Below are 15545 nucleotides of genomic sequence, written 5' to 3' on the forward strand. Positions count from 1 at the left end.
AACAGACCTTTAGCTGGTGATCAGTAGATCTCAAGACACTGTCAACAAAGAAGCTTGTCTAAATCACCCTCCTATTTCATGCTTTTCATTCAAATATTTATGGTTACATAAGAAATAGATATTTAAATACAACATTATACATTTCTATTCTCATAAATCAATATTTAAGTTTTATTTTCCATGGAACAGAATGCTAACAATGCTTTTATGGATGTAGATCATAATGGGACAACATCACTAAAAGTAGATCATGCATTAGTATAGTACTGTCCTGTCCTATACCCATGTGTGGGCCCCGTCACTATAGCTCTGAAGCAACATTATTACCCCTAATGGAACATTGAAGATTATTTCTACATAATTATGTAGTTCATTTTAATCTAAAGATAAACAAGCATCTAAATATAAAACATTCACTATTATATCAAACAAATGTTTATTTTTTTGTAACAAAACTTCATGAGGAACATTGTATGTATTAGAAAAGTACAAAAGTGTCAAAGTCATTTGTGCATTGTCTTCTTTCAGCATCCGCCCCATGTCAGCCGGGCCACATGATCAGTTTTCTGTTTGGTCGGCTTAACAAAGCCCAGGAGTTCCAGTTCTGAAACAGCTCTAATGAAGCGAGCACTGAGAAAAGTGTGAAGGAATTAACCCATTCTATTATTATTATTTACAGACTGTAGTTCTGACTTTTAAATGAAACCATGTGAATTCATGGAGAGAAAAAAGGACCAGTAAGAGAGACGCTACATCCAGTTTTATATCAGCTGTAAACATGCATCTATGAAGAATAATGCACTTCCTTCTATAGCAGCACCATGCTAGTTCTGGAAACCAGATAAGCTGTTTGGATTCTGGCTTTTATATGTATCATGAAGGATGACAGACTAGTTGGCTAGCTTAAATATATTACAATATATAGACAAACAATCCCTGTTTTGTTTAAAGGGTAAGGCATTTTTAGTAGCTTAACCCTTTAAGTGCCACAGAACGTAGAATCTACGTTCTGTGGAAAAGTAACTTGAAATGCCACAGAACGTAGATTCTACGTTCTGCAGCACTTCCGGGTTCTGGAGCGGAGGAGCGGCTGTTAGAGCCGCTCGCTCCGTTCCGCTTCGATCCCCTGCCCCTAGGCAACGAGCAGAGCAGGGGATCGAGTGGCCCCTGGGGCGCGATCGCCCAGGGGCCCGATCGCCCAGGGGCCCAAAAGCAGCAGCAGGCACGTGTTACTTACGTGTCCTGCTGCTGCAGCCTACACTGCGCCGTCGATCTCCGCCCCCACAGCACAGGCACACAGATGACGTCGCAGATCTCTTCCAGGGGCTCTTCCTGATCGTCTGCAACAGTCTCCAGCGACTTTTTCAGGTTAGTGCAACAATTACACACACAAACACACCAACACACACTTATTACAGTAACACACACTTAGATTCACACTTACACATACATTTTTGGGGATTGGGGGGGGTCACTTACACTCACTGCACTTACACACACGTGCACACACGCGCACATAACATGTAATTTATCATTTGTACACACGCACACGCACATACATGGCATTGTGGCTTTTTTTTTTTTTCTTATCGCATCGTCTCTTTTTTTGGCTGAAAAAAATGTTTTATTGCCATTACGAATAGCGTATTCGCTAACCGTACTGTGCAATACCTTTTGTATGTTATTTCGGTGATTATATTGCAATTTTGGGTATTTTGGTGCATTTTTAGCCATTTTATTGAATTTTTAGCCATTTTATTGCATTTTCAGCTCTGCATATGTTGTGTTCACTTGTTTCTACCCGTATAACCTGTTTGGCCCAGCTAAAATATTCAAACTGTGATTCTGACGGCCGATAACACTAGTCTGGAAAAAAAACATTGATTTTTGTGGTTTTATTGGATTTTTTTGCATTTCACTCTTTACTGCCTTATTTTGTTTTGCCTTGTAAATTTATCTACTATATATCCATTATAAGTGTTCAGTAGACCCCTGGCGTTCATATTTAGGATGTTTTATGCTGATAAGTTACGAAATGTGGGGCATATAATGGGGTAAAATTCAAGCTTTGTGACGATTTTCAGAAATTTGATAAAACCGTTACGTTCAGCATTGCTTTGCAGTTTGGCAGTTTGCAGTAGGAACACATATTTACCCATATTGGATTCGTCAGAATGTGTACTTTCTGAAAATATATGGTTTTCTGCGGTCTCTGTACTGTTAGGGGGGGGGTCTAATGTCGCATATTACACACACCAGGTGCTTATATTGCAGCAGCCAGCGTGCGTCAGTGAAAATGTTTATACACTATTGTCATTTGGGGGTCTCTGTGCGCCACATAGTTTGGTATATCTATGCATATTGGGCATCAAAGTGTTTAGTAGACCCCTGGCGTTCATATTTAGGATGTTTTATGCTGATAAGTTACGAAATGTGGGGCATATAATGGGGTAAAATTCAAGCTTTGTGACGATTTTCAGAAATTTGATAAAAACCGTTATGTTTAGCATTGCTTTGCAGTTTGGCAGTTTGCAGTAGAAACACTTATTTACCCATATTGGATTTGTCAGAATGTGTACTTTCTGAAAATATATGATTTTCTGGGGTCTCTGTACTGTTAGGTGGTCTAATGTCGCATAATACACACACCGGGTGGTTATATTGCAGCAGCCAGCGCGTCAGCCGTGAAAATGTCTATACTTATTGTCATTTGGGGGTCTCTGTGTGCCACATAGTTTGGTATATCTATGCACATTGGGCATCAAACTGTTTAGTAGACCCCTATGTTTATATTTAGGATGCTTTATGCTGGTAATGATACAAGGACAATACGATGCTGGAAAGTTGAAGCTTTGAGGCAATTTCCAGATATTTCACCAAAACCGCCAAATTTGGCAAAGCCTTGCGACTCAGTAGTTTGGAGCAGAAAGGCATGGGTACCCATTTTAGATTCTGTAGAATGTGTACTTTCCAAAAATATATGGGGTTGGGGGGTAAACATATATTTCTGTGTTTTTACCCCACAAAAATGCAGTCAATGTGTTGATCTTTCATTAGCTGAAGTTACCCACAGGACTATTTGTATGAGCTAACTTCATTTTGGGGCCTCTAAATGCCAGATACTTTGGTAAACCTATGAACAATGGCCACCAAAATGTTCAGAGGAACCTTGGCAATCATATTTAGGGTGCTTTTTCTTAGTACGTAATGACACATGGGTGATATGGTGCTGGGAAGTTGAAGCTTTGAGGCAATTTTCAGATATTTCACCAAAACCGACAACTTTGGGAAAGCCTTGCGACTCAGTAGTTTGGAGCAATAAGGCATGGGTACCCATTTTAGATTCTGTAGAATGTGTACTTTTCAAAAATGTATGGGTTTGGGGGTAAACATATATTTCTGTGTTTTTACCCCACAAAAATGCAGTCAATGTGTTGATCTTTTCATTAGCTGAAGTTACCCACAGGACTATTTGTATGAGCTAACTTCATTTTGGGGCCTCTAAATGCCAGATACTTTGGTAAACCTATGAACAATGGCCACCAAAATGTTCAGAGGAACCCTGGCAATCATATTTAGGGTGCTTTTTCGTAGTACGTAATGACACATGGGTGATATGGTGCTGGGAAGTTGAAGCTTTGAGGCAATTTTCAGATATTTCACCAAAACCGACAACTTTGGGAAAGCCTTGCGACTCAGTAGTTTGGAGCAGAAAGGCATGGGTACCCATTTTAGATTCGGTAGAATGTGTACTTTCCAAAAATATATGGGTTTTGGGGGGTAAACATATATTTCTGTGTTTTTACCCCACAAAAATGCAGTCAATGTGTTGATCTTTCATTAGCTGAAGTTACCCACGGGACTGTTTGTATGCGCTAACTTCATTTTGGGGCCTCTAAATGCCAGATACTTTGGTAAACTTATGAGCAATAACCACCAAAATGTTCAGAGGAACTTTGGCAATCATATTTAGGGTGCTTTTTCTTAGTACGTAATGATACATGGGCGATATGGTGCTGGGAAGTTGAAGGTTTGAGGCAATTTTCAGATATTTCACCAAAACCGACAACTTTGGGAAAGCCTTGCGACTCAGTAGTTTGGAGCAGAAAGGCATGGGTACCCATTTTAGATTCAGTAGAATGTGTACTTTCCAAAAATATATGGGTTTGGGGGGTAAACATATATTTCTGTGTTTTTACCCCACAAAAAATGCAGTCAATGTGTTGATTTCTCAGTAGCTGAAGTAAAGTCCTGAACAATTTGGATGTGCTAACTTCATATTGGTGTCTCTAAATGCCAGATACTTTGGTAAACCTATGCATAATGGGTATCAAACTGTTCAGTGGACCCCTGGCAATCATACTTCAGGTGCTTTTTCTTGGTACCTAATATAGTTTGGGATATGCGGGAGCAGCAAAATAAAACCTTTGAAATGATTTTTCAGAATTTTGAATTTTTTTTTGAAAAACCGCTATGTTCAGACAAGCTTTTATGTGTGGTAGTTGGGAGTAGAGAGACATAGTTACCCATTTTGTAATCGGCAGAATGTGTACTTTTCAAAAATGTATGGTTTCTGGGGTAAACCTACGGTTTCAGGATTTTTTGCCTTGGAATCTAAAGCATGCCGTTTTCTGCCTTAGTGCTTTCAATATTCGGTAATATACTGCCGGGAGTTTTTGCTGTACAGAAATCCTAAATCTCCCTAAAACTATACATATCTGGTATTGGCACGTTCGAGAGACATAAGGCTTTCCAAATCAGTTGGATTTTCATCCGTAAAATGAAATATTTTTCTGGTATAAATTGATATACGATGAAAAATGGTAATTTTCATTTTTTTTGGTATTTAGCACTATAAATTGTATTGCACAGGTGGAAATACATGAAAACTCAGGCAGATTTAGAAAGCTCAGTTTCTACCGAAAAAAACAATGTATAGTTTTCCTAGGTAAACTATAGGTTTCCCCTCAGAAAATGTCCCTAAAGTGAGAGAGCACAAAATGTTTCAAAAACGGCTGGCATTTCGCGTAACCAAAATGTGAAATTCTGCTGGCACTTAAAGGGTTAAAGCACAAAATGTCTCAATGTCTTTAATATTTTGAAAATGGGTTGAGTGTATTTGTCTATATGTATTTTGTGGTCACAACTTCATTGCACCCAAGCTTAAATATGCTCACCACTATATATATATATATATATATATATATATATATATATATATATATATATATATATATATATATATATATATATATATATATATACATATACATACATATATATATATATATATATATACATATATATACACACACACACACACAAGTCCAAGGGTTGCCAGCACTCTCGATAAAGTTACTTAAATTTGCCTGGGTGCAGTGCCAATAAATTATTCATAAATTCTACAAGAAGGTCCGCACTCTCAGGACCTATAAAAATCATAATATCCTGGCCAGATGAGTGCTGTTCTTCTAGCGCAGCACCGCTGGGCTCCCCGTGATTATCGAGGATCATCTGAAAGCCTAGAGAGACAGCCGTCATTACGCTACTTCATGCAGAAGCCCTGCCTTGCGGGGGATTGCGTTCCGAAAGACTGGAAATCACTAGCGCTTCCTTTATACTGTGTAACTTAATGTGATCATGTATGTTCCTAATGCTGAGCGCTCTGCAAGATTTTCAACACTTGGTTTGTAATGATGATGCTTTGTGACTGCTATCTTTATATTTCCGGTCTAACATTGTTGCAACTCTGCCACGTAACTGATACATTGCCACTGATTATATGTATTAGTAGTTTTTTCATAAGACCTGTGAGTGCAAGCTTTTTCCTTGAGAGAGAGAGAGAGAGAGAGAGAGAGAGAGAGAGATATATATATATACATACACACCTTGTTATGCTGAGCTGGGACAAGACAATGCCAGGACTTCACATCACGTCACATCAGCTGAAAACCTTCTAAACATTTAAAGGATACTGGGTGACATCATCAACCTGTTGAGCTGAATCTGATTCGCTTCCCTCGGCCGCATGGACCACAGTTGCAAAAGCCTGCAGAAAAATGGGAAATGTATTTTAGCTGTAAAAACTATGCACTACCAGAAAGTAATGTGCTCTTAAGGACTGAGAATGAATACAATTCTGTGTATGCAGAGTCCCCGGGAGCCTCCTGACTTGGATGGATTCAGTTCTCCAGCTAGCCTTGGTACTACTACCTTGACCTTGACGAAGAACTATCCCATTGGTTATTTGAGCAGTTGTTCTTATGTCATATGTTCCCAAGTTTTAAAAACTGTGATTTCTTTGTTTGGGGTTTAGGGTAGGATCATCTGTTTTTTTTATCTGATTTAATTATGCCATGGTTAATAATATAAATAGTCTTCGAATGTAAGCTGTATTATTCCACTACTAAAAATATTTAACAAAGCACACTTATGGAGTAATCTGAGGTCTAGAAATACTCATCTGCCAGTTGCCATAGCATTTTTCAAGGTTTTATATCACATTAACAGCAGCTCTGAATTCTAGGTCTCAAATGTATTTATGAACTGGCTAATAGGAATAACATGTCGCTGTGTATTACAGCAAAAGTATAAGGAACATGAAGCATTAAGTTATCTACTTCTGGGTATCTACAGAAGCATTTACTAAAGGAAAAAGAGTACTTCTTTAATTTTCCCTTTATAACAGATATATATATATATATATATATAACCTGCCAGGCGTTTTATTTCTGCTGTCACAGCATGCTGGGAACTGCAGTTGAACAGCTGGATTTGTAAAACATATGAAACAGTCTCCCAAAATGTTATCATTTATGTTTGGTTGTACATTAGAAAATAAACATCATATTGAGGTCCTGTGAAATAAATTTACCATTAGGGCTATAATATTGCTGCTCAAACCCGTAACAGTACACTCATTTAAAAGTCATTAGATGCTTTGAAAACCGATATCATCAGAGCCAGAATTCAAAGGTCAAAGTAGACGCGAAGAATAGAATACATTTCAGATTGTCCTTATATATAGAGGATAGTTAGATGTTTTCCTTAATAAGTATGTGGATAATGTCTGCCAGTGCTGAAACAGTACTGTGCATGTGCATAGAACATTAAAGTAGAAACACAGCATCGGTACCATCATTTCTTTCTGTTCATATCATATGATGAGAAGTTCTATCTTAAATAATTAAGTTTACTTAGGAAAAAAAAAATATAATCTCTCACTTACCTCTAGCCAATCATAAAGGTTTATCAGTCGGCCACACTCAAGGTGTAACTTGTAGGCAATGCAGATATCTGGTGCTGCATTGGAAATGGACCCACCCTCATTTTCCAAGCACTGAACATAGGACATTGTACAGAGACAAGAAATGTAGATTTATATTGTGCATGATGGATGTATTGTGAAGAACATACTTTTCAAATGTTTTAAATCCTTAATGAGACACTTAAGTCGTCTTTAAACACAAATATGATGGAGCCAAGAATTGTGGGAAATGTATATGTTTAATAAACAGAGTTGCACTGCAAACTGCAGTTCCGTCACTCTTTTCCCGGCTGGTTGTGTTCGTGTGCAGTGAGGAGTAATGTCCTGTGGGTGCTACCAGAGTGGCTGTGTGTCTCATAGTTATCCAGTAAGTAGCTCACACATGCCATATGCCTCCCACAATGCTTTTTAGAATGTATCGCTTCACTGCATAATATTACATTTACGAAGGGTCGAAGATTTGTAATAATTATCTTTTTCTATTCAAGTTGGTTGGCTCTGTTGTCCTGTGCCTTTTTACCTCCATAAATCCCCACAGTCCTATATTCATACCACCTCAGCATGTGCCCATGTGGCTTCTGCAAGCCTATGTAGCATGATTATACCATTGCACAATATCATTGTGCTACAAGGACACCTACAAGGTGATTCTCTAGATATATAGGGTGCCCAGTAAATAATTTGCACTGTGCCCCTCAGTAAAAAGTTGGACATTTGACTTCTTCAACACAATGGTACTGTCTGGAAAGTAGGTTAAGGGGGTTGTTTAAAAAAAAGTGTTTGTAGATATTGTGCGTTAGTGCAGTGCTGCCACTTTGGGCCATGGCTTCATCTATTGTGGATTTTTTTACTTCCACATTAATAACAGAACAATATTTCAGGTCTTACATTTAGTTATGTCAGCTTTCTCAATGCTATAGATCTGAGTGATATTACTTAGAGGACACAGAGATTACATATACATTTAACAAACCTTCAGGTAAGAGGCTGGGTTGTTCAGAGCAGTGTGCAGAGCAACACGTGGGGCTGCATTAAGATGTCTGCGGAGGGTGCTGGCAGCACTAAAATATACAACTTCATGCAAGGGCAGCATTTCTGGGGGCAGAAGATATTCCCTGAAATAGAAAGATTTGATTGTTTGAGTGAATGGTCCTTGATTTATAGAATAACACTACAAATAGGCTTGGAAATACATATTGCTTATTAATGGCCACATTCAGTATACATTGCCCTCCATAATGTTTGGGACAAAGACACATTTTCTTTGATTTCCCCATCTGCTCCTCAGTGTGTAAAATTTTAAATCAAACAATTTAGATGTGATTAAAGTTCTTTATATACATTTCTGTTTCAGCATGTAAAAATTACGCTTTTTATCCATAGCCCCGCTCATTTCAGGGCACCATAATGTTTGGGACAAAGTAATGGTAGGTATATTAAAGTAGTCATGTTTGGTACTTTGTTGTATATCCCTTGCATACAATGACTACTTGAAGTCTGCAATTCATAGTCATCACCAGGTACTGAGTATCTTCTCTGTTGATGCACTGCCAAGCCTCTACTGCAGCCACCTTCAATCCCTGTTTGTTCTGGGAGCTTATACCTTTATGTTTCCTCTTCAGCATATGGAAGGCATGCTCAAATGGATTTAAATCTCGTGTCTGGGGCATGGCACGAGTGCTAACATTTCTTAAGTGCTAAAATTTCACAAGTGCTTAGAAATGACAGTTAAACAAGGCAGTTGGACAAGGCATTGACAAGGCAAAAGGAACCGGATTCCCCTGCAATCAACAGTGAACCATCTGGGAGAAGAAGAAAACAGATTTGTTTGTATCTGCTAGTTTGTTACTTCTTACTCCAAACATGCTTTATCCTGCATTTCTCCTCCTTTCACTTTCATGCTTCATAAAACATTTTTCACTACCTCCTCCAGCAAATCCCAGTTCTATACAAATCTCAGCCTCTCTACTCTCCTCTCCTTCCCTCTCCACACATGAAGTTTATAAAGTACTCTGTTTAGCTATTCCCCAAAACTCCTCTTTTTCATACAAACTAAGAACTTACAAATCCCACTCTCACTTAGTCTATCTTTCCTTTCTACTGCTGGCAGCTGGGGACATTTCCCCAAACCCTGGCCCCTACCCCATCCCAGTTATATCACGGCCACGAGCTCCTTCTCTCCGGAGCAAATTCACACAGTACAGAACTCTTACTCCTATACCCAAAAACCCAGTTAATCTTTCCTGTGCTCTCTGGAATGCCAGATCTGTTTGCAACAAACTCACCGCTATACACGACCATTTCATTGCAAATTCCTTTAACCTACTCGCACTTACTGAAACCTGGCTTTCTCCTACTGACACTGCCTCACCTGCTGCCCTGTCCTATGGGGGCCTACACCTTACTCATACTCCCAGACCTGGTAACAGACCTGGAGGTGGGGTAGGTTTGCTTCTCTCTCCCCGCTGTACTTTTAAAGTTCTTCCACCTGTTCCCTCTCTATCATTCTCCTCATTTGAAGCTCATTGCATTAGGCTCTTTTCTCCTGTTTCACTCTGCATTGCTGTCATATATCGACCACCACAACCAACTGCACAATTTCTGGACAACTTTGCTGCCTGGCTTCCTTACTTTCTCTCATCTAACATCCCATCCATCATATTAGGGGACTTTAATATACCCGTTAACAACATTAACAACTCTTTTGTCTCTAAACTTCTTTCACTAACCTCCTCCCTAGGCTTATCTCTGTGCTCAGACTCCCCCTCTCACTCCAATGGCAATGCTCTGGATCTCATATTTACCAGACTCTGTTCAACCACCAACTTTACTAACTCACCATTTCCCCTTTCTGATCACAATATGCTCACATTTCAACTCTCACTAACTCCCTCCTCACCCCCTGCTATTCCCCAAACACGTACTTACAGTGACTTGCAAGCTGTAGACGTGTCATATCTCTCTTCTTCCTTTGACTCTCTTCACTCTAATATCTCAGCCATCTCATGTCCTAATGTGGCTACCTCTGTCTAATATAGTACTCTCACCAATGCCCTAAATGATCTTGCTCCTTTAAAAACTAAACGTTAACCCCAAACCACTTCAACCTTGGCATAATGCTCATACAAAAGCGCTCCAAAGACATTCACGTGCACTTGAGCGTCGCTGGCGCAAATCCCTTTCTGAATCAGACTTTTGGAGCTACAAATCTGCCCTGCGCTCCTATAACACCAGCCTCTTCCAAGCCAAACAAACACACTTTACTTCACTCACTAACTCCCTTTCTAAAAAACCAGCACAACTTTTCTCCACCTTTAACACTCTCCTTTCCCCTTCTCCACCCCCTCCATGCACATCTGTCTCTGCTCAAGATATTGCTGAGCACTTCAAAAACAAAATTGACACTATCAGAAGGGACATTACACTACTCAACTCCCCTAGACTTCCACCACCCTCCCTCCACACTCCCCAATCTCTCCTGTGCTCCTTCACCCCTGTTACTGATGAGGAAGTCTCAAAGCTTCTAGCCTCTTCTCACCTTACCACCTGCCCGCTTGATCCAATTCCCTCAAAACTTCTCCGCAATACCAATCCATGTCTAATCAAAGCCTTAACTCACCTATTTAATCTTTCGCTCTGTTTCCTTCTCAACTAAAACATGCTCTTGTCACCCCCATTCTGAAAAAACCCTCTCTTGATCCCTCCAATCTTGACAACCTCCGACCTATCTCTCTGCTACCTTTTATCTCTAAACTACTTGAGCGCCTAGTCTACAACCGACTAACCTCATTCCTCTCTGACAATAACCTGCTGGACCCCCTACAATCTGGTTTTAAGCCACAACACTCCACAGAAACTGCCCTGACTCGACTAACTAATGACCTTTTAACCGCTAAAGCCAACAATCATTTCTCACTACTAATACTGCTTGATCTCTCAGCCGCATTTGACACTGTAGATCACCCTCTCCTCCTCCAGTCCCTCCATTCGCTTGGCCTTCGTGACACAGCCCTGTCCTGGTTCTCTTCTTACATCACCAATCGTTCCTTCAGTGTCTCCTACAATGGAGTATCATCTTCTCCCCTACCTCTTTCTGTTGGAGTTCCTCAAGGCTCTGTCCTGGGACCATTACTATTCTCTCTCTCTATACTTCCTCCCTTGGCAAATTAATCAGCTCGTATGGTTTCCACTACCACCTCTATGCTGACGATACTCTGCTGATCTATCGCTCATCTCCTGATCTCAACCCAGAACTCCAAACTCGCGTCTCCTCCTGCCTGTCCGCTATCTCTACCTGGATGTCACAACGCTACCTTAAACTAAACCTCTCTAAAACTGAAATGGTTCTCTTTCCTCCAACTAACACCAGTAACATCCCGGAAGTATCCATCATAGTTAACAATTCCACTATCACCCCCTCTCCCCAGGCCCGGTGCCTTGGGGTTATCCTAGATTCTGCCCTGTCATTCACTCCTCATATCCAGTCACTTATTAAATCATGTCACTTCCACCTAAGGAACATATCCAAAATACGATCATTTATCACCCAAGATGCTGCCAAAATTCTTATTCACTCTCTCATCATATCGCGTCTAGGCTACTGTAACTCTCTTTTAATTGGCCTTCCCCACCTGAGACTGTCACCTCTACAGTCCATAATGAACACTGCTGCGAGGCTCATATACCTCAGCAACCGCTCCTCCTCTGCCTCGCCATTCTGTCAATCCCTGCACTGGCTTCCGTTACCTTTCAGAATCAAATATAAATTAATGACACTGACTTTCAAAGGACTTCATAACTCTGGCCCACCCTACATCTCTGAACTTATCTCTATATAATCACCCAATCGCTTACTACGCTCCTCTACTGACCTGCTACTCAACTCTTCTCTCATTACCTCCTCACATGCTCGCATTCAAGACTTTGCAAGGGCTGCACCCCTCCTCTGGAACGCTCTCCCACGGTCTGTCCGACTTTCTCCCAACCTTTCTGCTTTCAAGAAATCTCTGAAAACGCACTTCTTTCGAGAAGCCTACCCTCACTCTGCTTAACTACCAAACGCAACACCACATACAGTATCACATTTCTCACCCACTTAATTTGATCTTGCCCACTCCCTTGTGTATTACTCCCTTCCCTTTAGACTGTATGCCTATGCATAGGGCCTTCCTCACCTTCTTGTACTTGTATCGATTGTGATGTATGTAACTCCATATGTTCTACGTATATTATTCATGTGATTTAGTTGTATAATCACATTTACTCTACAGTGCTATGCAATATGTTGGCGCTATATAAATACATGTTAATAATAAAATAAAAATCAGGTCACTGGCTTTGCCATTCAAGAAGTTTAAATTTTTTAGCTGAGAAACTCCCGTGTTGCCTTAGCAGTATGTTTGGGATCATTATCAATGCACGTCAGAGTATATGACATGTTGACGTTAATAGCCTGGGTAAGATTTTTTTTTTTTTTTTTGCTATTTCCTTTTCAAAACCAAACAAGAATTTTGACTCCAGCTTGCTGAGAAATAAAGTATTCTAGTTTGACAAGTGTGATAAATATGACAATTTTCACAAAGTATTTTTTAGAGAGAATAATCGTTTTCAGTAATTACTAAAATGAAAACATAATATGGGACACCTCTCAGTTAAGCCTTATCAAGCACTGCATTGATTTGCATGTGGTCGTGGTTGTTGGAAACCCTAAAGTAAGCACAGGCACACGGCTCCAATGATACAAACCTCACTAGACCATCTATAAAGTCAACCACATCTTGTCGGAGCAACTCAAACCTTGAAGGTTTCTTAGTTCTTCTTGTTTCTTTCATTTCTAATAGTTTCTGAAAAACAAGGATGCGGTTTAGAAACTTGAGAGTAAGTCAGTGTAGTTCTTACAGTCCAACATCAGATTCTAATAAAAGCTCTCCGGTAACCGTGTAATGAACTAATTGTACATATTAAAGATGTAAATCTGCTTTTCCTCCACGTTTTTTATAGAGTATAAGACAAACTTGAACAGTAAAAACACATATCTGACATAATGAAAAACCTTATATGTTTTTCAACAATCCATATGGTCACTGCTAATACTTCTTACAAAATATTATTTCCTATATTCTGCTTCATTTTTGAGTTTCATCTGAGTCAAAATAAACCAGCAGAAGGAGAAAACATTTCCTTGAGCCTTACTTAAAGGACCAGTCAATATGGTTAAAGGGGTTGTTCGCCTTTCAAAACTTTTTTCAGATTGTTCACTTTTTCAATTGACTTCCATCTTTTATTTTTTACCATTTGAAAGTTTAAAGTTTAATGTTCCTGTCTCTGGTGATTCAGTCTGGCAGGTAAGTAATCCAGATGTAAATTCTGAAGTATTACAATTTGCCGATAATGAAACTTGGGGATTCTGATAAGATAAGAAATGTATCAACGAATGTAGCAATTTAGAACAGTTACAGAGCCGACAACCCCCCCTCCCACCTGATTTAGAAAGACATAAGAAAAAAAAAATGAAATGTTACACTTCAATATTATAAAAACAATTACAAATAGAAATCAAGAAGTAATTGGGAAAAGTATTTATGGTGAAAATCTGAAAAAAGTGTTGGAAGGTGAACAAACCCTTTAACTAATCTTTCTCACTTTTATCCCGTCAGCCTCTTCTCAAAATACCAATGTATAAAGTTTCATATATCACTACCAGCATTGTCAGCTGCTATTTTTCTTTATGATGAAAAATAGCAGTGCCTGCATTCTTCTTTACAAACAAACATTCACTGTATAAACTGAAAAATGTTTCAAGATTTTGCTTTCCTTTGAATCACTGAACTAATTTAGTTGTATAACCAGTGTTTCTGAGAACTGCTACAAATCTGTGTTGCATGGAGTTGACTAACTTCTGGCACCTGTTACATTCCACAGTTATTCTAAATTTCTTGGTTTTGCCTCAGAAACAGCCTTTTTTATGTCACCCCATAAGTTTTATATTGGATTAAGGTCCAGGGAATAGGCTGGCCACTTCATAATGTCAATCTTGTTGGTCTGGAACCAAGATGTTGTCTTGTTGAAAGAAGTACTCCAGCACACGTATTCTGCTTAAGGGTTACTGCCCGTCTTTAATGTCAAGCCAAAAAGGTTACAATATTTCGGGAGTGTACCCCTTCATATCCCTGATGAAGGGGTACGCCCCAGAAACGTTGTAACCTTTTTGGCTTGACATTAAACACGGGTAGTAACCCGAAAGTAGAATACGAGTGCTGGAGTACTTCGTTTGAATTAAATGGTGGAGGTGCCGTCCTCCTATGCCCCAAGCACCGTGTATGACACTGAGAGACCAGGTGTGCACCTGCAACCTTTGGCTGATTTACGTCTTGTTGAAAGACCCATTTTAATGGCATTTCCTCTTTGACAAAAAGCAACATGACCTCTTCAAGTATTTTGATGTACTGAAACTGATCCATGATCCCTGGTATGCGATAAATAAGCCCATTTCTACATACGCCATTTCTCTTTAGGCCAGTCAATGTGTTCTTTGGCAAATTGTAAGCTCTTCAGCACGTCTTTTTTTCAATTGCAGGGGCTTCTTGCAGATAGCTTGGCTTCACATAGGTGTCTTCTAATTGTAACATTACTCACAGGTAACTTTAGACCTTCTTTGATCTTCCTGGAGCTGAGGCTTTGACATTTTGACTATTCTTCTATCCATTCAAATGGTAGTTTTCCATTTTATTTTGCGTCTTTCAGGTTTTGGTTGCCATTTTAAAGCATTTTGAGATCATTTTAGCTGAGCCTATCATTTTCTGCACTTCTTTATATGTTTTCTCCTCTCCAATCAAAGTATGCTGTCCTTCTGAATAACTTCTGGAACAACCCATTTTACTCAGATTTTCAGAGACATGCACTATAACCAGCATGCACAATATTTGCTGCCTTCCTTCCTTAAATAAGGGCCGCAATTGTCACCTGTTTATTCACAGAATGAATGACCTCACTAATTGAACTCCACACTGCTATTATTGGGCACACGCCTTATTTTATGATTCAATAACACAGAATGAGCAGCATACATGACTGTTTGGTCTGTTGGTTTTCTATTACTCTACTGGTAAATAATTTGCCATGTAGAAATATAATTTATAGCAAAATCAGTGATTGATCAGGTTAGTGCTATTATTCTGAACACAACTGTATATGTGGCCTTAATCACACAGCAAGCTTGTAACAGAAACAAGAAAAACAAGAAACAAAAAAAAACAAAGTATAAAAAATTCAGCATAAG

At 39.3% G+C, this 15545-nt stretch overlaps 1 protein-coding gene across 4 annotated transcripts in view; it reads right to left on the reverse strand.

The window, feature by feature from the left end:
* Nucleotides 1-419: 419 nt before the first annotated feature.
* Nucleotides 420-15545, reverse strand: part of orc3.S (origin recognition complex subunit 3 S homeolog) — a 56351-nt gene continuing 41225 nt past the window's right edge. For 3 of the 4 annotated variants that reach the window (XM_041563892.1, NM_001085928.1, XM_018264226.2), the window contains 5 exon segments: nucleotides 13013-13110; nucleotides 8241-8382; nucleotides 7229-7339; nucleotides 5976-6049; nucleotides 420-630 (listed from right to left, as the gene is read on the reverse strand). In XM_041563892.1, coding sequence (XP_041419826.1) covers nucleotides 525-630; nucleotides 5976-6049; nucleotides 7229-7339; nucleotides 8241-8382; nucleotides 13013-13110 — 531 coding nt within the window. In that variant the 3' untranslated portion in view covers nucleotides 420-524. 4 annotated transcript variants of the gene reach the window in all.

This window comes from Xenopus laevis, chromosome 5S (genome assembly GCF_017654675.1).
Source record: "Xenopus laevis strain J_2021 chromosome 5S, Xenopus_laevis_v10.1, whole genome shotgun sequence".
NCBI classification, from domain to species: Eukaryota; Metazoa; Chordata; class Amphibia; order Anura; family Pipidae; genus Xenopus; species Xenopus laevis.